At 36.8% G+C, this 23,284-nt stretch overlaps 1 protein-coding gene across 1 annotated transcript in view; it reads left to right on the top strand.

Annotated features, from left to right (window-relative positions):
* Positions 1 to 23,284, top strand: part of LRP1B (LDL receptor related protein 1B) — a 1,473,103-nt gene that overhangs the window by 764,500 nt on the left and 685,319 nt on the right. The window contains exons 19-20 of the mRNA XM_065880137.1: positions 8,753 to 8,833; positions 9,978 to 10,139. Of these exons, the coding sequence (XP_065736209.1) occupies positions 8,753 to 8,833; positions 9,978 to 10,139 (243 nt within the window). The remainder of the gene's footprint in view (positions 1 to 8,752; positions 8,834 to 9,977; positions 10,140 to 23,284) is intronic.

The raw sequence follows: 23,284 nt of genomic DNA, 5'->3' as shown, positions 1-23,284 counted from the left end.
CAAAAAAAAACTAGTAGTTACTTTACCTCACCCTTTTCACCAACTCCAGTGGCAACCGTTTTTAACTCTTAGCCAAGTTTTCTGGTTACTCTTTCCATTTATTCAGTAAAATGTTTAACCACTATTTCTTGATTTCCCAAAATTATACTTGTCTTTTGGCTTCCTCTTAACTAGAATATTCTGTAAGTTAGTTTTAAATTAAAGCTGTACAAGTAAGCTAAAGTTGTACAACTTTAGAAAATAATGGGTTGTCAATAATATAAGAAGTTGTTACCTCATGATGTAGTTAAAACCAATGAGAAACTATATTGAGAGAGTGGGAAAGGGAAAGTGTGGAGTACAAAAAGAAAGTAAAATTCTCTTTTTTTTTTTTTTTTTGGTACACGGGCCTCTCACTGCTGTGGCCTCTCCTGCTGCGGAGCACAGGCTCCAGACGCGCAGGCCCAGTGGCCATGGCTCACGGGCCCAGCCACTCTGCGGCACGTGGGATTCTCCCGGACTGGGGCACGAACCCGCGTCCCCTGCATCGGCAGGCGGACTCCCAACCACTGTGCCACCAGGGAAGCCCCAATTCTCATTTTTAATAAAGACATTTAGAAAGTTATATAATTTTCAAGATTTGATTAGTAAAATATTGCTTATTGGTCAGCTTCCATAAATATACGGAAGACTATATATCAATCATTTGTGATTTTCTTCAGTTTTAATCAAAATGATTATAATGTAATTGTTGCATGAGAAAAAGTCTGGTATAATATTTCTTCTTCGGAAACTATTGAGACTTGCTTCGTGGCCAGGGAATTTATTGTTTTTGTAGAATTCCCTTGTGAACAGAAGAAAAATGTGTATTTTTTATAGGTTGCTGTAGATTTTTTTGACATATAGATGGATAGACAGACTGATGGATAGATGATATTACTCAAGCTTATTAATTTGTTTAATATTCTCTGTATATTTATATTTTTTCCTGTTTAAGGATAACTTAAAAAATAAAAGCTAATTTCTCTGAAATGTTTTTTCTTTTACATGTAAAATAGCAATAATAAAAACTATCTCGTAGTAGTAGTTTTATAGTCATGAGGATTAAATAGGAACCACATATAACACCAAATACAGTGTTTGGGTAGTTAAGTACCACTCTTCCGTTGGTAGTACTAATTCCCCTTTTTCCTTAATTCCATGCAATGATTAACATCAATGCTGATCTCATTCTATAAGACGATTTAAAATATGGGACGATTTAAAATATCTCTCATAAATTCTGGGAAATTCTAAAGAAGTATCTTTTCAAATATCACCTATCTCCATTTTCTCTCTTCACTGTTTTTGGAACTGTTAGGTTAGTGTTTGATCATTTTAGTCTGTCCTCCATGATTCTTAATCCCTTCCACATTATTTTTAATTGCATTTGAGTCTTCGTTGTTGGGTCTTAGTTGCTGCATGCGGGCTTTCTCTAGTTGCGACGAGCGGGGGCTACTCTTCACTGCAGTGTGTGGGCTTCTCATTGCGGTGGCTTCTCTTTGCAGAGCCTGGGCTCTAGGCGCACGAGCTTCAGTAGTTGTGGCACGTGGGCTCAGTAGTTGTGGCTTGCGGGCTCTAGAGCACAGGCTCAACAGTTGTGGCACACAGGTTTAGTTGCTCCGTGGCATGTGGGATCTTCCCAGACCAGGGCTCAAACCCGTGTCCCCTGCATTGGCAAGCAGATTCTCAACAACTGCACCACCAAGGAAGTCCCAATAGTGATCGTTTCTGAATCTGTCTCTCAAGTCTATTTACAGCTCCTAAAGTTTCACTACTTCTATCTTATACCATATTGTAGCCATTCTGAAATTCTTACAGTTTCTCAGACATTTTATATACTCTGACTTCTAGGCCTTCAGAAATGCCATCTTTCTGGAATATTGTAAAAGCACTCATTTTCCTCCTGTTTATCTGATTTAACCTGAATCTATCATTTGTATCCGCTTGTACAACACTTCCTTTGGGGCACAATATCTAAGATTATTTTAGATGCGTATGTTATGTGTTGCAATAACACTTTGTACTGCCTATATTGTAGCATTTTTCAGAGATTTATTAAAGTCACTTCTTTAATTATATTACAAATGTTTTTCCTACCAGATTATAAGCATTCTGAGAAAAGAAAATGCTGAAAATTGTATTCCCAGTGCCTAGTACCATTCTATTCTATTCATTCATTCATTCATTCTAGGTGATGTATCTCTAAGGCCTAGAACTCTGTCTGGTATAAAGTTTTCAGTAAAATATCTTGAATGAATATCTTGAACCTTTGCAGTAGTTTTCTATTCTGTTTCATAGAGTTGGAACCTGGGGTCAGGAGTATTAAGTAACTTTCCAAGGTCACACATTAGTGATAAAACCAGGATTTGCACTCAGGTTTGCTTACCTGTAAGGTTTATATTCTTTATACATGGCCTCATATGTGAGATATAAAATGAGGTTTTTATGTAACAACAATGAAAGAGCATCAAAATGAAGACGATTTGGGGTACACTGTTCTCTTACATTTTTCTCCAAAGTGTATTTACTCTATTGGATCTTTGGAAGTCTGTCCTCTATAAGTACCAATTCTCTGGAGCCACAAGTAGCGTCAGTAACTAGAAGTGTTATATATTTTCTCAGAGGCTGTAGTCCTATAATTGCTGTAATCTTATGAAGTACTGGTATTTTCCATAACTATAATTTAATTATATGCTCTGGAGTAGGTAAAAGTCAGAATTGGAGTATAAATAGAAGACGTAAACCACAGAAAAAACAAATTTTTCATCTTTACCCCAGTATTTCTTTGATATAATTTTTAAGGGTATTGGTATGATCAGCAGGGTATAGTGAAGAAATAATATATTTTGGACTAGTATTCATATTTTACTCTGACACTTGCTGGTTATGCAGTGTATCCTTAGGCAAGTTATGCTGTTCTGCAAATTTGGGTTAGTAGTAACAATTGCAGGGCTGTTGTGAAGAGTGTAAGTAATGTATATGTGGCTAGCCTAGTACCTCTTCTCAATAAATAGTAATATATAATGTGAGTATTATTGTCTCTTTCATGTTTATATAACACTTTCCTAACCACAGACTCCTTTGTTATTCTTAACATTTATTTTAATTTGAATCTTCTATACATTTTCTACACACTTAATCATGAAGGTCAAATTTATATATATAGGATGTGTAATATATGCTCTCAAACAAACCTGTGATAACTGTATTTTGAAACTTCAATAAGTTACTTATAAATATTCATATTGGGGCCAAGGAAGAGGAATAAGTAGGAAAATCCTATATTAGAGACAGGAAAAAAACATAAATTGGATCTGAAATCTACCTCACTGGGAAACATTTCTCTAAGCTTTGTATATTAGATAAATATTAGTACCATACCAACCATGATTACCCTTGAGAGAAAGAGAAAATTGTTGCCATTTACACAATAGCCTACATAGAACCTGGCAATAAATTTTAGGTGAAAGATATAATAGATGAATTGAGCATACTACCTGCAACAATGGAAGATTTTTTAACAGTCCATTAATCCATATTATATATTCTATGAGGTTGAAGTAACTATAGAAATAAAATAGTTTTCTTTTCCTTGCTGTAATTTTAACATGATAAATATTCTTTGACTTTGGATCTTTGTGTCTCAAGGAAGATCAAAAGTCAAAGAATATTTATGCAAAATCAAGAAAGAAAAGCTTATGTATAACATTTAAGTCTTTATCAAATATAAGAATTCATAATGATATTTTAACAGAACAAGTATCCAGAAACAAACTGAAATATTGGATTCTATTTTCAACTTTAAAATTAACACTAATATGGAAGAACAGGGAAAATGTTACATTTGCTTTAAAAGTTTTTGTTTTATTTGTTAGGAGAAAAATATGTATTGTCATTAGATCTCATTTCTCTATCACCATCAGATACTGGTTATAGGACACTAAGGAGTTATGGACACAGTATTTTCCAACATTAGTGAAAAATGGGTGGAGGCCTATATTAAACTTTTTTGATGGAACTCTTTCTAAAATGTATTTTACATTTGACTGCATTATTAAGCAGAGAAAAGCCCAAGATAATTTTAACATTTCTTTATTTGTTAGTTCTTTCATGTATCTGAAATTCAGTTACTGTGTTTTATAGGAATGCTGTGATAATCCCAGGAGTTATTCAGGTGATGAGCCCTATTTGTTCCACATTAAATTCTTTTAGAGTGTTGTGCATTTCCAGATAATGCTCCTTCTGACTTCTTGATCTTTAAGACTTAAAGGACTCAAGAGATCATGTTATAAACCAGGAGTCTGTGACCAGAGAGGCTATGTGATTTACCGATAAGGAAACAAAAATGAATCATTAGTGACTTTACTCTGCTGCATGTGTCCATTAAATTAATACCTTCATTCTTTTTAGTGATTTGCCCTATGCTTTCTTCTAGTTCCCAATTTTTTTTCTCTCTATAGAATTTACCTATTGGTCCTATAAACTCAGACAACAAGGTTTCCAAGAGAAACGATGTAACTAAGTATTATGTTAAAAATGAATCAGAAATGAGGTGTAGTTGCTTAAGAACATATATGCATTATATGCATATGTTGACCTAAAACAAATAAACTTATGATGTTGGCTATATGTTCCAAAGTTTACAGAAAAGAGATTTTAAAATGTAAATTAACCTATTATAGATGCCTAAAGATGTAATGCTATTTTAAAAAATTAGATCTCATCATATCTTACACATTGCATTTAGTTGCTTACTCATTTTAATCATAACTTATGTTGATACTTCATATAAAGTCTCTATTCATGTCTACTGTACATCTTCTAAACATTAAGCACTTATTTATCTAAGGAGGAGAACACTTTTTTGACAAAATTCATGTTGATTCTTGAAAGATTAACATAAGTTTTCATTATCTTGTCAAGTTAAAAAAATACTTAGGAATATTGATTAAATTATGCCTTGTGCATTTTTCATTTCTCTTTTGAGTGCTTTCTCTTATATGTCTGAGTATTTGTTGGGTTGCTACATGCATGGCTTTTGATATAGTCTTTTATCGCTGCATATCCGTGATTGCCTCCTTATCACTTCTATCTTTGAATCATATTTAGGCTCTCATCACATGTTTTGGCTTCAAAAAGTTACACTTATTCTAAAATTCATATCTCAAGAAATGGCTTTGGTAATCATAAAATTTAGTAAAGATTTGTTCAGTTTTAGAATCATTTCCATTGTTGATATTATGCCAGTACCTCAGATGGATATACTCAAAGGTAAATTCACACAAAGAAATTGCTTTTTAAGAAGTAAAGAAGCAGGTAGTCAAGGATGCCATGTCAACCTGATCCGGTATGAAACCACTACTTTCCCTACATGTTATTTATGAAATAATAGCAATTTATATTGTCATTGCATAAGTTACCAATATTAAAAATGTCTATATATGGGCTTCCCTGGTGGCACAGTGGTTGAGAGTCCGCCTGCCGATTCGGGGGACGCGGGTTTGTGCCCTGGTCCGGGAGGATCCCACATTCCGCGGAGCGGCTGGGCCCGTGGGCCATGGCCGCTGGGCCTGAGCGTCCGGAGCCTGTGCTCCGCAGCGGGGGAGAGGCCACAACAGTGAGAGGCCCGCGTACCGCAAAAAAAAAAAAAAAAAAAAAAGAAAAACAATGGCTATATCACTTGCCGTCTGTTCACTGAATATCACTGCTGATCATCCTGGCTGACTCTCTTTTCCCAGCTCAGCTACATGATAGGGAGAGTTCTTACTCCAAAGGTAACTCATTGTTTCACCATTTTAAGAACAAGGGTGAATATTTTAGCCTCCGATTTAAATTTGAAATATTATTTTGGGGATAATATACAAAATAGGTCTTTGACAGGATCACACAAAATGAATTTGCTTGCATTTTACTATTAATTCTAGTTACTAGTGATTTGCCAAAAATATGTATTGATATAGACTTTTAATTTTAAAATGCCATGGTTTTTAAGGGAAAATGCAAAAATTCTATAGGACTTATAGCAATGTCATTTAAAATTCTTATTTCCTGAAAATACCTTCACTAGTGTACTTCATTGGTTGAAGTACTAAGAAAATACTCAATAACATAGTTTTCAAGTGGAACCACTACCTGGAGTTACTTTGTAAAGTCCTCTTAAAAAAGAAATGATCCAGACGAGGACTTGAGGGAAAACCTGGGAAGCATGACTGCCAAATAGGCCCAAGTTCCATGAGGACGGCAAGGCCATATGGGGTCCGATGGTAACTACCATTCAAATCTTCTTATAAATGGTGCAGTGGTTCCCTGGGAACCACTTGCCCAGGGAAGACAGCATGATGTGTGAGGTCAGCCTTATCCAACAGTCCAGAGGGCCTGATGATGGAGAGAAGGTGTAGGGAGCAAACTGCCCATGCATGTGTGAGCCCCATGATTTAGCCTTTAAGGCTCTATGGAATGAGTACCTGGGTCAGGACTGTGTTTAAAAACTTAAAAGAAAAACAAAAAAAAAGGCCTAAAGAAGTGTGACCAAAATGATTGGGTAAATCTTGGTATGATCTGCCCTATAAAAATAAATCAAAAGTTGATAGTATTATAGAATTTAAAGAAAAGATCAAGATTCAAAATGATTGAAATTTTCCAACATTATGAAATAGTGACTGGTACAGACAAAAACTTGTGAACCAAATGCTAAAGAAGTGAAAGTATTTAGGGACTCATTTCTGCTAGACACAAGGAAGTTCTCCTTTACACAATGAAACATTTTATGAGAAATATTTAACCTTTAAGCTGAAAATACATATGGGTAGAGTAAAAATATGGGTAGAGTAAATAACAGGTAATTCATGGATGGTAAATGAAAGTAAGGTAGGAAATCGGTACGAGGTTGTTATAGATGGAGTGATAGATGAAGAGCTTGATGAACTGAATTCTAAAGACCTATTTTCCATTAAGGAAATACATATAACTTGAGGCAAGTCTAACTTTCATGCTCTCAGTTTCTTTAGGGCTGAAATAATTGGATATAATCAATGGTTTTCTTTTTTTTGAGCAAAGAAATATATTGTTATTATTCATATATTTTTCTCCAAATAAAATAGTACTCAAAACTCCAAAATTAAAACTATAGGTAGATAAATAATTGTGTAGATAGGTAAGATGTGAACAGTTTTGGCTGAAGGAGTTTGGGCAGCCCGAGTCCAGCTGCTCCACCCCCTTGGTAGCTCTGAGACAAGCTACAAAATACAACTTGAAAATATTGCTGGTCCCCCTGCCATCAAATATAGGCTGTGATTCTACATCACTTGTCTTAGAGAGAAAAGCAAGTGTTGCCACAAAATGACTTTGGCTCCACCTATGAGAGGAACAGTAATAAACAATATGGGCCACAGTTCTGTCTCCATGTGTCCTTTTCTTCTGCCTTTATGCCAGTGAAATGATGGAGGATTTTCATTCTTCTTTTTCTATTTTTTTTCATGTCTATTAAATAGGTTGTGTGTGTGAGGATTTATGATTCCATGAATATTGTCTTGGGAGATAAAAGTTCTGATATTGAGCATACCATGTAAACTCTACATGAATTACTTTCACCATATGAAAAACTTTCTCCTGGGAAATATTAGTAAGCTGCTCTGAATTCCTTGGATGAACTGTTTGCAGTTATATTTTCTCTTATTATTACTACCTTTTTTCTTTCTTTATTTCTTGCAGTCAGTCTTGATTATCTGATCTTATTATGACAAAATTGTCTGCTGAATTTACCAGTCCTTTGAATTGGCTAGTGATCTCCTTTTAGAATTGTTTTCTGTGCTAATTCTATGTTTTTCTTTTTAATTTTTGTTGTCATAGTTATCTAAGGGTTAGCAAAGGAGGTCTTTTGATTTAATTTAGTAAAATTTTACTTTGAAGTCCAGTTCTTTGCTGTTGTTGATTTTCAGGAGAATTTTTGTGGGGTTTTTTTTTTAACATCTTTATTGGAGTATAATTGCTTTACAATGGTGTGTTACTTTCTGCTTTATAACAAAGTGAATCAGTTATACATATACATATGTTCCCATATCTCTTCCGTCTTGCGTCTCCCTCCCTCCCACCCTACCTATCCCACCCCTCTAGGTGGTCACAAACCACATAGCTGATCTCTCTGTGCTATGCAGCTGCTTTTTTTTTTTTTAACTTAGAATTCACACTTTCAAAATCTATAACTGTTTGATACCAGCTAAACTAAATTTAATGAGTTTTTTGTTTGTGTTTGTTTTCTTACTTTCAACTTATTATGTTGACATCACTCAGGCAAAGTTGGATCCAACCTTCCTACTTCGGCTCTCTATGTTCAGAAAAGGCCTTTCCCTTTTAAAGCACACACTTTACTTTGAAGCACATGAATATAGAGCTTCATCCAGCTATTCTTCACTGGGCGGAGCTTGAGTCCCTTGGTGCAGGGAATTGACATCTATTTATTTTTCTTGCAGTATAATGAATCTAAACAGTCCTTCATCAAGTGATTCTACTTGGTTTTCAGTCACTGAAATGTGCTCATATAAAAGATATTAAAAGTATGTGTATCCTAAGTCCTCAAGAAGTTACTGCCACTATATTTGTTTACCTAACATTTCCTCTGTGCCTTTTGTGGAAGAGAAGGTAGAGTTCTGATCATATTAGCAAATGAGAAACAAATTAAGTGAAACACAGTTGATGACACCTTTCCTATTGGATGTTTTTATATCTTTCACAGAATTCCCGACTTGTGAGCCACTAACTCAATTTGCATGCAAAAGTGGAAGATGCATTAGCAGCAAATGGCACTGCGACTCTGGCAAGTACCAAATGTCCACGAGACTGCACTGATTTGATTGGGGGCCTGGCTGGCTGTGTAGCTTTGCCTCTTTCTGAGGTAGTTTGTGAGAGGAGGTTGCAGAGTCAAGCAAAATGGCCAAGACGAGTGGTGAGAGGGCAGCTGGCACGTCAATGGGGATTAGCATTAAGGAAAATGGAGCTCAATATCTGTCCCTTGGGGCTGTGATGGAGATTTGTTTTCAGATATTATGCTGGACATAGCCTAAGTCTACAAACATGAAGTGAAAGCAACAACTGAGGAAACGACCTGGACAATTCAGGCTCCCCAAAGCATTTATGTGAAACGCTCTATAACCTCAGGATGGAGTAGTTTATAAATTATATTGGAATCATCCATGGTCTCAACTTTGTCACTTTTTTTTTATGTACAAATGGTATTTTTTCTTCACTCAATTGTATCATTATGTTAAATTATGCCAAATACAGGTAAATGAATTATACATAAATCGATACCTTCTCAGCCATTGATTTCAATTTAATCTGTTTTCACTTCACATTCCTCTCGCCTCCCTCCTGCAACGGTTGTTAATAAAGAGTATAAGTCATTGCTAATGATAGTGTACAATAATTTCCTGATATAAATACACACTTAAGAGCCAGTGGAGGAAGGGTACACAGTGAGCCCTCTTGTGGGAGAATGGAGAAAAAGGATCTGAATTAAAAATACAGTTATAAACTCTGGGGTACAAAGGTTCTAGGTCTAAATAGTAATTTTCCAGCAATAATTATATCACAAGCTGTATCATTTCATAAAATTCCTACACTCACCATTGTCTTCCCACTTCATAATTATTTCATGTTGCATAGATTTATTTAGTCAGTGGTTAGTCATTTCTGAGTGAAATGGAAGTTAAGCTTCAAAATCTAAAGTCAAGGATTTTTCCCCCTTAGTTTAGTAGTTGGTATTCAATCAGAAATAAACAATATAAAAATGAAAATAATTCTCCCACTGCTCATGGGAAATGTTGATCATTGATTTATCATTCCTTTTTTTAATAACAAAAGAAAGCTCTCAATACCAAAAAGAAATGTTAAGTATTTCATAAGGAAAAGTTTCTCCATGGACCAGTTCTCACCACCTGGCTGTTGTTGCTTCTTTCCAGATGATGACTGTGGGGACGGGAGTGATGAGGTTGGCTGTGTTCAGTCCTGCTTTGATAATCAGTTCAGATGTTCCAGTGGCAGATGTATCCCAGGCCATTGGGCCTGTGATGGTGACAATGACTGTGGAGACTTCAGTGATGAAATCAGTTGTACCAGAGAAGGTTAGTAATTTTGTGAATCTGCAGAATCTCATTTTAAAGTGATATATAATATTTGGAGTATTTTAGAGTGAATATCATAGAAAAATAAATTGTTCATCAGATTAAAAAAAGTGTGTGGAACTATATAAAATAATTTGCTGATCTCTTTACTTTTACTTTTTCTTTTCTCTGGTTTCTCAACCTTAATTCCTCCTTATACTTTGATACCTTCTTCTTTGGTCTTCACTTCCTATTTCATTAGATGCTTTACTTTCATTTGATCCTTTACTTACTACTCTTTTAATCCCCTACAACTTCTAAATTTCCAAACCCCCAAACCCATCCCCAAAGGAAAAAATAAAAAGAATAAGAAAGGCATAATTTTCCTTTTATTTTTACACTATATTTGTTTCCTGAAGGCTGGAAATCATCCCCTATTAAACGGTGATGTATTCCAACTGATTGACCTTCTGGAATGCAAGCTAAAAGAGGAAGGAGATCATGACCATGTTTCCCAGTATATCCATGGGCAGCCTGACCCTGTTGTTTGCATGGGTAGCTCTGCAAAATTTGATCAGCCACAGGACGTGTTAATAAATTAGAAATCATGTTGGAAATAATCACAGAAAAAGCATTAGCCTGTCAAAAATTCATAACAACAATAACACTAACTAGAACTTTCTTTCTGCCTAAGAAATTGAAATAATTTATTATCCATTCTTTCATTTATTCCAAAAATACTTATTGAGAACTTTTCATGTGCCAGGCACTGTGCTTGGACCAAAGGATAGATTAAAGAATAAAAAAACATATTCCCTGTTTAGTTTTAAAAATCTAGCATGCAAACAGACAAACAACAAAGTGAATTATTTTATGTGGTGACGGGGCAGAGCGTACCACATACTATGATCATAAGAAAGAAATCATTTTCCAAGTGTTTTCCAAGTAGATATATTTGTCTTCTGCAAATATTTGACAACCTATAAAACAGAATATTTCTAAAGTATTTTCTCTGACATGAATTCCTTTTGTCTTTCTTTTGTTTCTCTTTCTTTCTTCATTTCTCTCTCTTTCTCTCTCTCTCTCTGTCTTCATTTCTCTTCTTTTCTCTCAATTGTAACTACTGGAAACAGTGGCAATTAGAGATTATCTACATAATACTAGGTTCTTAAAGGAATAAATCTAGCTTTTTGGTGAACTCCCTAAGTGACTTATTAAAAGAGATATTGTCTGATTTTGATTTTACCTGTGTGACCTGGGTTATAAGACTCGAGGCATGATCCAAATATGGCTAGTCACCTATGAGCCATGAAGTGATAAAACACATGGTCCTCATGGTGATCATGGCATGAGTCATGTCTCTCCTGACAGTGGACATAACAGAAGCTATAGTAAAAACAGAAAATGACTAAGAAAATTTTTGGAACAGTATCTTATAAAATTCAACATGAAGATATTTTAATTTAATTTTGCTTCAAAATCGAGAGGAATGATAAATCCCTCTCTCTCTCTCTTTCTCTCTCTCTTTCCCCCTCTCCCTTTATCTCTATCTCATTGTTGTGTCCTTTCCTCTCTCAATTTAGTTGGTCCACTAGTATATATGAACTAGAACTTTTTGCCTATCACTAATCTGGAGTAGAAAAAGGAAAGGTATATAAAAAGATATTTTTCCTCTTTTTCTTTGTATATTTGAAACATTCATTTGGGGTGTGGTTGACATTTCATTACTAACTTAGCCTGAATATATACTATTGGTACATTTTCCCCCATGTATCAGATGGCTTTTTACGCTCCTCATGCGGTGTACATCTGTGGCGTGCTGACACTGACCCATAATATGCTGTGAAAGATAAATTGCCCCGGGGTTAATTTGCTTTCATCTCACAAGTGAGATCCCATCCCTCTGTTCTATGTGCATGTATCTCTAAGTTAAACTGATCATTGCACATTAAGAAGTTTTGGGGAGATTGCTTTAGCCTTATGAGTATCCAAAGGGAGTGGCTCATCCCCTTAGAGACTCTCTAGAGAGTTTGGATTTGGGTTTGGATTATAGAATCAGTGGCTAAGGTTAATGACCTTTATCTTGAGGGCATCTCAATTTCACTAATATATTACTGTAAAGGATATACTGTCAGTGAGAATGCCATGCGTTTCTTATATGATTATGATAATATGCTAAGGAAATGATCCAGGTAACCCACATGATTCTTGGACATGTTTCAAGGAAAGAATGAGAAGAACTTCCTGAACTAATTTATATTTAACTGATTAGAAGTTGTACTAGGATTCCCTGATCAAATATTTTACTTGGTGAATTACAAGATGCAGGAATTGGGGACAGGTATCATTCTGGGATGATTTCGGTGTGTAAGACAATCCATAGTATTTCAAAGGGCATTGAAATATTTTTATCCATCATTATATCATGTATGCTGATACGGAAGTTGTAAAATAACCATGACACATAGAATTGTTAACACTGATCAGGAAGGCCATTTTGCACTTGTAGGATTTGTGAGGATATTGCCAAGGTAAAGTAGAAATTTGATTCAATTAGTCATATAATTCAGTCCGAGAACCTGCTGCAGAAGAAAGAGCAGGGGATTCCGTCTTGAGTTTCAGGACTGGCTGTCAAAACCGATCAAATCCACCGTATAATTGCTCAGCACTTTACTTTACACTGCCTGGGTAAGCAGAGCACATGGTGCAGTTTCTCTCAACTCAAAAGGGCAGAAAATACTCTTGAATTGATTTTCAATAGTAAAGGAGAAGGAGATACCAAGAATCACATTCCATATATAATCTCTATTTCAGAAAATTCCTGAGCTTAAGTTCAATTCATATTCTTTCTGATACCACTTTCACGAAAAGAATTTCTGTGGTGATCATGTTTTCATCAGCAATATGGGAAAACTGTTAATGTCTAGTCCCCTCCTAGATTAACGTACACTCATCTCTTTCTTCCTTCATATTGTGCTGCTCTTTCTCTCACTTCCAAACTCCTTTACTAGGCAAAGAAGGCACAATATCTTTACAAGTCACTATGCAAGTGTGCACGTGTGTGTGCACGCACGTGCACACACACACAGTCTAAAGTGGAATAGAAAGACCATCCGTGGCACATGATTCCTTCCTTTGTTTCAATGCCTGTTTGTCATTAATTTAGCGCTTTTTAGTTCTGAATCCTTTGGTTGGTACATATATTTATAGTTACCCTTTTGTAGCTACTGGGTAAATAGTTTTTCCAAGTGGAAAAACAGTGAGGCTGGACTGTCAAAGAATTTGGTATGAGGGAACTTCCTCTAGAGCCTCAGTCCTGGCCATTTATTAAATATTGAAAGGTTTTGTAAAAAGATGGTTTTACCTGTAAGAACATCAAGAATAAAGTTAAAATGAGACTTCAGTCTTTTCTTACAAGTCTTTACCTCCCTGGCTGTAATATTTTTAAAAAGAGAGCATGAGAGAGAGATGTTGGACATATGTCACATCTGTAAAACACCAAATATATAGAATTAATCTTATCCCATTGTTGATAGTTTAGTTCATTTGAGTTATGTAAACTTTCATTCTCATACTCTTTTTGGGAATTTTGTCTCAAGCATATTTCACACAAGGAATAAGGCATTTCTATAATAAACATATGAAAATTGTGCAGTATCTTTAGACAGCTATTCTTCCAGGTCAATTTCCATTTAGAAATTGTTGTAAAAAATTATAACAAATAATTTCAACGTGCACTTGATGGAGAAGAGAACAGGTTTTCTCTAGAATAGATTTTGCCTAAATTTTATAATTTCTTCTAAATGCAACAATATCCCTCAAATATTTGGATTTTTCTTTGAGAAAGCCCCTGACACTATTTTCTGATTACTGTTCTCTAATGTCTTCTGTTTGGCTAAAAAGGGAGTGTTTACTACCTGCTGCATTAAATGAATGATCTGGGTGATGCCGGAATGTGTGATCTCTTATTTACGTCACAAATACAAATTAAATGCAAATTTGAGATTTAGTATGTATTGACCTTCAATTTTGATTTCTTATAAATAATCTTTAACAAGTTCCCGTATCCATCAGGCAGTCAAATGTATACCATTATTAATGTACGTGCTCATACATGCTTATGTTCTTTTGCTTTAACTGCTTTTGTTTCTGCTTTGGAAACTTCCATTTCTTTTGGGCTTCATCTGCATTCATTCATGCATGCATTTATTCATTTGCCTCTCTACATCATTGTTCCCAGTTTAAGAAGGGAACTGGAGTAATTTTATTTTATCTTTGTAGTTTCATAGTCAAGTACAATATTTGATATATAATGAGTATTCAATAAAAAATTATTGAGTGAAAGAGTCTATTTCTTGACCACAAAAGTTGTTTATATTTTAGAATCAACACTTAATTGTTTTGTCTTATACATCTAGTAACTTCTGTTTCCTCATCCTGGAGTTTATTTCCATGATGACATACAAGGCTAGGTGTATGGATCTAATCATTTACATTTCCTCAATACAGCACAACCACTTTCATTTATCCAATAATATTGGTAATTTCAGCCTAGGATTCAATAAAATATAATAGATAGGAAATCTTCTTTATCTTTTATTATTGTTTACTTCTTTTTTTATGTCCTCTATGTCAAATAGATAGAAAGTTTCCGAAAGATAAGAAAAGTTTACATCTTTTTTTTTAAACATCTTTATTGGAGTATAATTGCTTTACAATCGTGTGTTAGTTCCTGCTTTATAACAAAGTGAATCAGTTATACATATGTTCCCATACCTCTTCCCTCTTGCATCTCCCTCCCTCCCACCCTCCCTTTCCCACCCCTCTAGGTGGTCATAAAGCACCCGAGCTGATCTCCCTGTGCTATGCAGCTGCTTCCCAATAGCTATCTATTTTATGTTTGATAGTGTATATATGTCCATGCCACTCTCTCACTTTGTCACAGCTTACTCTTCCCCCTCCCCATATCCTCAAGTCCATTCTCTAGTAGATCTATATCTTTATTCCTGTCATACCCCTAGGTTCTTCATAACATTTTTTTTCTTAAATTGTATATATATATGTGTTATCATATGGTATTTGTCTCTCTTTCTGACTTACTTCACTCTATATGACAGACTCTAGGTCCATCCACCTCATTACAAATAGCTCAATTTCGTTTCTTTTTATGGCTGAGTAATATTCCATTGTATATATGTGCCACATCTTCTTTATCCATTCATCTGTTGATGGACACTTAGGTTGTTTCCATCTCCTGGCTATTGTAAATAGAGCTGCAATGAACATTTTGGTACATGACTCCTTTTGAATTATGGTGTTCTCAGGGTATATGCCCAGTAGTGGGATTGCTGGGTCATATGGTAGTTCTATTTGTAGTTTTTTAAGGAACCCCCATATTGTTCTCCATAGTGGCTGTACCAATTCACATGCCTACCAGCAATGCAAGAGTGTACCCTTTTCTACACACCCTCTCCAGCATTTATTGTTTCTAGATTTTTTGATGATGGCCATTCTGACTGGTGTGAGATGATATCTCATTGTAGTTTTGATTTGCATTTCTCTAATGATTAATGATGTTGAGCACTTTTTCATGTGTTTCTTGGTAGTCTGTATATCTTCTTTGGAGAAATGTCTATTTAGGTCTTCTGCCCATTTTTGGATTGGGTTGTTTGTTTTTTTGTTATTGAGCTGCATGAGCTGCTTGTAAATTTTGGAGATTAATCCTTTGTCAGTTGCTTCATTTGCAAATATTTTCTCCCATTCTGAGGGTTTTCTTTTGGTCTTGTTTGGTCTCCTTTGCTGTGCAAAAGCTTTGAAGTTTCATTAGGTCCCATTTGTTTATTTTTGTTTTTATTTTCATTTTGCTAGGAGGTGGGTCAGAAATGATCTTGCTGTGATTTATGTCATAGAATGTTCTGCCTATGCTTTCCTCTAAGAGTTTGATAGTTTCTGGCCTTACATTTAGGTCTTTAATCCATTTTGAGCTTATTTTTATGTATGGTGTTTGGGAGTGATCTAATCTCATACTTTTACATGTACCTGTCCAGTTTTCCCAGCACCACTTATTGAAGAGTCTGTCCTTTCTCCAGTGTACACTCCTGCCTCCTTTATCAAAGATAAGGTGACCTTATGTGCATGGGTTTATCTCTGGGCTTTCTATCCTGTTCCATTGATCTATCTTTCTGTTTTTGTGCCAGTACCATACTGTCTTGATTACTGTAGCTTTGTAGTATAGTCTGAAGTCAGGGAGCCTGATTCCTCCAGCTCTGTTTTTCGTTCTCAAGATTGCTTTGGCTATTCGGAGTCTTTTGTGTTTCCATACAAATTGTGAAATTTTTTGTTCTAGTTCTGTGAAAAATGCCAGTGGTAGTTTGATAGGGATTGCATTGAATCTGTAGATTGCTTTGGGTAGTAGAGTCATTTTCACAATGTTGATTCTTCCAATCCAGGAACATGGTATATCTCTCCATCTATTTGTATCATCATTAATTTCTTTCACCAGTGTCTTATAATTTTCTGCATACAGGTCTTTAGTCTCCTTAGGTAGGTTTATTCCTAGATATTTTATCCTTTTTGTTGCAGTGGTAAATGAGAGTGTTTTCTTGATTTCACTTTCAGATTTTTCATCATTAGTGTATAGGAATGCCAGAGATTTCTGTGCATTAATTTTGTATCCTGCTACTTTACCAAATTCATTGATGAGCTCTAGTAGTTTTCTGGTAGCATCTTTAGGATTCTCTATGTACAGTATCATGTCGTCTGCAAACAGTGACAGCTTTACTTCTTCTTTTCCAATTTGGATTCCTTTTATTTCCTTTTCTTCTCTGATTGCTGTGGCTAAAACTTCCAAAACCATGTTGAAAAAGAGTGGTGAGAGTGGGCAACCTTGTCTTGTTCCTGATCTTAGTGGAAATGCTTTCAGTTTTTCACCATTGAGAACGATGTTGGCTGTGGGTTTGTCATATATGGCCTTTATTATGTTGAGGAAATTTCCCTCTATGCCTACTTTCTGGAGGGTTTTTGTCATAAATGGGTGTTGAATTTTGTTGAAAGCTTTTTCTGCATCTACTGAGATGACCATATGGTTTTTCTTCTTCAATTTGTCAACATGGTGTATCACATTGATTGATTTGTGTATATTGAAGGATCCTTGCATTCCTGGAATAAACTCCACTTGATCATGGTGTATGATCCTTTTATTGTGCTGTTGAATTCTGTTTGCTAGTATTTTGTTGAGGATTTTTGCATCTATGTTCATCAGTGATATTGGCCTGTAGGTTTCTTTCTTTGTGACATCGTTGTCTGGTTTTGGTGTCATGGTGATGGTGGCCTCATAGAATGAGTTTGGGAGTGTTCCTCTCTCTGCTGTATTTTGGAAGAGTTTGAGAAGGATAAGTATTAGCTTTTCTCTAAATGTTTGGTAGAATTCGCCAGTGAAGCCATCTGGTCGTGGGCTTTTGTTTGTTGGAAGATTTTTAATCAGTTTCAATATCAGTGCTTGTGATTGGTCTGTTCATGTTTTCTATTTCTTCCTGATTCAGTCTTGACAGGTTGTGCGTTTCTAAGAATTTGTCCATTTCTTCCAGGTTGTCCATTTTATTGGCATAGACTTGCTTGTAGTAATCTCTCATGATCTTTTGTATTTCTGCAGTGTCAGTTGTTACTTCTCCTTTTTCATTTCTAATTCTATTGATTTGAGTCTTCTCCCTATTTTTCTTGATGAGTCTGGCTAATGGTTTATCAATTTTGTTTATTTTCTCAAAGCACCAGCTTTTAGTTTTATTGATCTTTGCTATCGTTTCCTTCATTTCTTTTTCATTTATTTCTGATCTGATCTTTATGATTTTTTTCCTTCTGCTAACTTTGGAGGTTTTTTGTTCTTCTTTCTCTAATTGCTTTAGGTGCAAGTTTAGGTTGTTTATTTGAGATGTTTCCTGTTTCTTAAGGTAGGATTTTATTGCTAAAAACTTTCCTCTTAGACCTGCTTTTGCTGCATCCCATAGGTTTTGGGTCATCGTGTCTCCACTGTCATTTGTTTCTAGGTATATTTTGATTTCCTCTTTGATTTCTTCAGTGATCACTTCGTTATTAAGTAGTGTATTGTTTAGCCTACATGTGTTTGTATTTTTTACAGATCTTTTCTTGTAATTGATATCTAGTCTCATAGCATTGTGGTCGGAAAAGATACTTGATACAATTTCAATTTTCTTAAATTTACCAAGGCTTGATTTGTGACCCAAGATATGATCTATCCTGGAGAATGTTCCATGAGCACTTGAGAAAAATGGATATTCTGTTGTTTTTGGATGGAATGTCCTATAAATAGCAATTAAGTCCATCTTGTTTAATGTATCATTTAAAGCTTGTGTTTCCTTATTTATTTTTATTTTGGATGATCTGTCCATGGGTGAAAGTGGGGTGTTAAAGTCCCCTACTATGAATGTGTTACTGTCAATTTCCCCTTTTATGGCTGTTAGTATTTGCCTTATGTATTGAGGTGCTCCTCTGTTGGGGTCATAAATATTTACAATTGTTATATCTTCTTCTTGGATCGATCCCTTGATCATTATGTAGTGTTCTTCTTTGTCTCTTCTAATAGTCTTTATTTTAAAGTCTATTTTGTCTGATATGAGAATTGCTACTCCAGCTTTCTTTTGGTTTCCATTTGCATGGAATATCTTTTTCCATCCCCTTACTTTCAGTCTGTATGTGCCTCTAAGTCTGAAGTGGGTCTCTTGTAGACAGCATATATGTGGGTCTTGTTTTTGTATCCATTCAGCCAGTCTGTGTCTTTTGGTGGGAGCATTTAATCCATTTACATTTAAGGTAGTTATCAATATGTATGTACCTGTTCCCATTTTCTTAATTGTTTTGTTATAATAGGTCTTTTCCTTCTCTTGTGTTTCTTGCCTAGAGAAGATCCTTTAGCATTTGTTGTAAAGCTGGTTTGGTGGTTTTGAACTCTCTCAGCTTTTGCTTTTCTTTAAAGGTTTTAATTTCTCCATCAAATCTGAATGAGATCCTTGCTGGGTAGAGTAATCTTGGTTGTAGGTTTTTCTCCTTCATCACTTTAAATATGTCCTGCCACTCCCTTCTGGCTTGCAGAGTTTCTGCTGAAAGATCAGCTGTTAACCTTATGGGGATTCCCTTGTGTGTTATTTGTTGTTTTTCCCTTGCTGCTTTTAATATATTTTCTTTGTATTTAATTTTTGACAGTTTGATTAATATGTGTGTTGGTGTGTTTCTCCTTGGATGTATCCTGTATGGGACTCTCTGTGCTTCCTGGACTTGATTAACTATTTCCTTTCCCTTATTCGGGACGTTTTCAACTATAATCTCTTCAAATATTTTCTCAGTCCCTTTATTTTTCTCTTCTTCTTCTGGAACCCCTATAATTCGAATGTTGGTTCATTTAATGTTGTCCCAGAGGTCTCTGAGACTGTCCTCAGTTCTTTTCTTTCTTTTTTCTTTATTCTGTTCTGCAGTAGTTATTTCCACTTTGTTATCTTCCAGGTCAGTTTTCCGTTCTTCTGCCTCAGTTATTCTGGTATTGATCCCTCTAGAGTATTTTTAATTTCATTTATTGTGCTGTTCATCATTGCTTGTTTCATATTTAGTTCTTCTAGGTCCTTGTGCAATGTTTCTTGCATTTTCTCTATTCTATTTCCAAGATTTTGGATCATCTTTACTATCAATATTCTGAATTCTTTTTCAGGTAGACTGCCTATTTCCTCTTCATTTGTTAGGTCTGGTGGGTTTTTATCTTGCTCCTTCGTCTGCTGTGTGTTTTTCTGTCTTCTCATTTTGCTTATCTTACTGTGTTTGGTGTCTCCTTTTCGCAGGCTGCAGGTTCATAGTTCCCGTTGTTTTTGGTGTCTGTCCCCAGTGGCTAAAATTGGTTCAGTGGGTTGTGTAGGCTTCCTGGTGGAGGGGACTAGTGTCTGTGTTCTGGTGGATGAGGCTGGATCTTGTCTTTCTGGTGGGCAGGTCCACGTCTGGTGGTGTGTTTTGGGGTGTCTGTGGACTTGTTATGATTTTAGGCAGCCTCTCTGCTAATGGGTGGGGTTGTGTTCCTGTTTTGATAGTTGTTTGGCATAGGGTGTCCAGCACTGTATCTTGCTGGTCGTTGAGTGAAGCTGGGTGTTGGTGTTGAGATGGAGATCTCGGGGAGATTTTTGCTGCTGTTTGATATTATGTGGAGCTGGGAGGTCCCTTGTGGACCAGTGTCCTGAAGTTGGCTCTCCCACCTCAGAGGCACAGCCCTGACTCCTGGCTGCAGCACCAAGAGCCTTTCATCCACACGGCTCAGAATAAAAGGGAGAAAAAGTAGAAAGAAAGAGGATAAAAGAAAAGAAAATATAGTAAGGTAAAATAAAATAAAGTTATTAAAATAAAAAAATAATTATTAAGAAAAAAAATTTTTAAGTAAATTAAAAAGGCAAAAAAAAAAAACGGACGGATAGAGCCCTAGGACAGATGGTGAAAGCAAAGTTTACAGACAAAATCTCACACAGAAGCATACACATACACACTCACAAAAAGAGGAAAAGGGGAAAAAACAATAAATCTTGCTCTCAAAATCCACCTCCTCAATTTGGGATGTTTCATTGTCTATTCAGTTATTCCACAGATGCAGGGTACATCAAGTTGATTGTGGAGATTTAATCCACTGCTCCTGAGGCTGCTGGGAGAGATTTCCCTTTCTTTTCTTTGTTCGCACAGCTCCCGGGGTTCAGCTTTGGATTTGGCCCCGCCTCTGCGTGTAGGTCGCGGGAGGGCGTCTGTTAGCTCAGACAGGACAGGGTTAAAGGAGCAGCTGATTCGGTGGCTCTGGCTCACTCAGGCCTGGGAGAGGGAGGGGCGGATTCGGGGCGAGCCTGCGGCGGCAGAGACCTGCATGACGTTGCAGCAGCGTGAGGCCCGCCGTGCGTTCTCCCGGGGAGGTTGTCCCTGGATCCCGGGACCCTGGCAGTGGCGGGCTGCACAGGCTCCCCAGAAGGGAGGTGTGGAGAGTGACCTGAGCTCGCTCACAGGTTTCTTGGTGGCGGCAGCAGCAGCCTTAGCGTCTCATGCCCGTCTCTGGGGTCCGCGCTTTTAGCCGCGGCTTGCGCCCGTCTCTGGAGCTCTTTTAAGCGATGCTCTTATTCCCCTCTCCTCGCGCACCAGGAAACAGAGAGGGAAGAAAAAGTCTCTTGCCTCTTCGGCAGGTCCATACTTTTAATGGGACTCCTTCCCGGCTAGCCATGGCGCACTAACCCCTTCAGGCTGTGTTCACACCGCCAGTCCTCTCCCTGCACTCCGAGATCGAAGCCCGAGCCTCAGCTCCCAGCCCCGCCCGCCCCGGCAGGTGAGCAGTCAAGCCTCTTGGGCTGGTGAGTGCCAGTTGGCACCGATCCTCTGTGCAGAAATCTCTCTGCTTTGCCCTCTGCACCCCTGTTGCTGCACTCTCCTCCACGGCCCCGAAGCTCCCCCCTCCACCACCCGCAGTCTCCGCCCGCGAAGGGACTTCTGGTGTGTGGAAACCTTTCCTCCTTCACAGCTCCCTCACACTGGTGCACGTCCCATCCCTATCCTTTTGTCTCTGTTTCTTTTGCCCTACCCAGGTACGTGGTGACTTTCTTGCCTTTTGGGAGGTCTGAGGTCTTCTGCCAGCGTTCAGTAGGTGTTCTGTAGGAGGTGTTCCACATGTAGATGTATTTCTGGTGTATCTGTGGGGAGGAAGGTGATCTATGCGTCTTACTTTTCTGCCATCTTCCCCCTCTCTCTATCTACATCTTTTTTGTATCTATAAAACAGTAAATACCGGAGAGGAGATTCCATCCATGATACTATAGGGGGAAAAAGGAGTTAACCTGTGTTGGCATCCCACAAATTGCCAGGAACTTTACATTTGTTATTCCATCTAATGCTCAGAATAAGGATTACCAGAGAGGTTAAGATACTTGCCTGGGATTACACAGCTGACATTTCAGAGGTTGTCTGCTCTTTATTCCTATGTCCAGCTGTCTGCTTCTGCAGCTGTCGAGTATAATCTCTTTTATTTTTTTCTGTCTCTATGAATTAACATTTGTATGATCTCCAAATAATTACTATGTTGTTCTCAATTGAATACTCATTTTCTCTTTAAAATGAAGGAGAAAGACCTTTCTACTTATTATGGGTCATTGTAATGAAATTTGCCAAAGGGCACTAGAAGGGACGCAGGACATTACATTAAATCATCACAAGAAGTCCATCTGTCTCTTTTTTTGTTTTTATTCTCCTCCCCCAACCCCAGCCCCACGCACAGTTCTCCTTGATAAAGTGAATTCTGGAACTTTGTCATTATAATGACAAAGCTGTGGACATATAATGAATAGCTGTGGACATTCCCACACAATTTCTCCATTCACCCAAAGAACATGTTTCTCTGCCATAAAAGTTTTACCTCATAGACTCAAAAAATTTAGGAAGCTGGAAGAAAACGGAAAGATCATTTAGTTCAGTCGTTTCATTGTGCAGTTGAGGGAAAGGGCTAAGCTAGATAAAATTATCCTTATGTGTATGTAACAATAACTAAAACGTAATGCTGCTTCCTGGAAGGAGCTGATAATGTTCTGTGTTAGAGATGTTGAGACTGGGTCCTTTGATCCATAAAGACATTTTTAGGAGAGATTTTGAATTCAAATGATTATGCCAGGTTCTTAGTGGAAAATCCAAAAAGGTCTGGCAGTTCCGCTAACCAGAAAGCAACAAAATCCTACCAGGGAGATTGAATCCAGTCAGAGTGCTGCAGGTATCAAACCTGATATTTAGCTGAAGACTTAGGTTACACATTTCAGCATAGAGAGAATGGAAATGGAAACCAATATCTTTTGACTTCCCACCTACGTCATATCCTATCTCAGCCGAACCATCATGTTTTTAGCACCCCAGTTTAATCCTAAACACATAGGAAATAAGATATCAGTAAACCCTATACACAATAAGACTCAGTCACTTGTTTTGTTTTTCTTTCATGAAAATATTCTGAAGATACTTTCAATTCACTTTTACTAGAACACACAAATTGCTATTATTTCTTAGGCAATGAACTTTATTGAGAATTAAGTACAGGTATTGGCTTTCAATTTGGGGAAATTATCAAATAATGTTTTAGACTCAGCAAATTCACATAATCTTCCATC

This window comes from Phocoena phocoena, chromosome 7 (assembly GCF_963924675.1).
Source record: "Phocoena phocoena chromosome 7, mPhoPho1.1, whole genome shotgun sequence".
In the NCBI taxonomy this organism is placed as follows: Eukaryota; Metazoa; Chordata; class Mammalia; order Artiodactyla; family Phocoenidae; genus Phocoena; species Phocoena phocoena.
The sequence above is the reverse complement of the archived record's forward strand: the minus strand, read 5'-3'. Positions and strand labels throughout refer to the sequence as shown.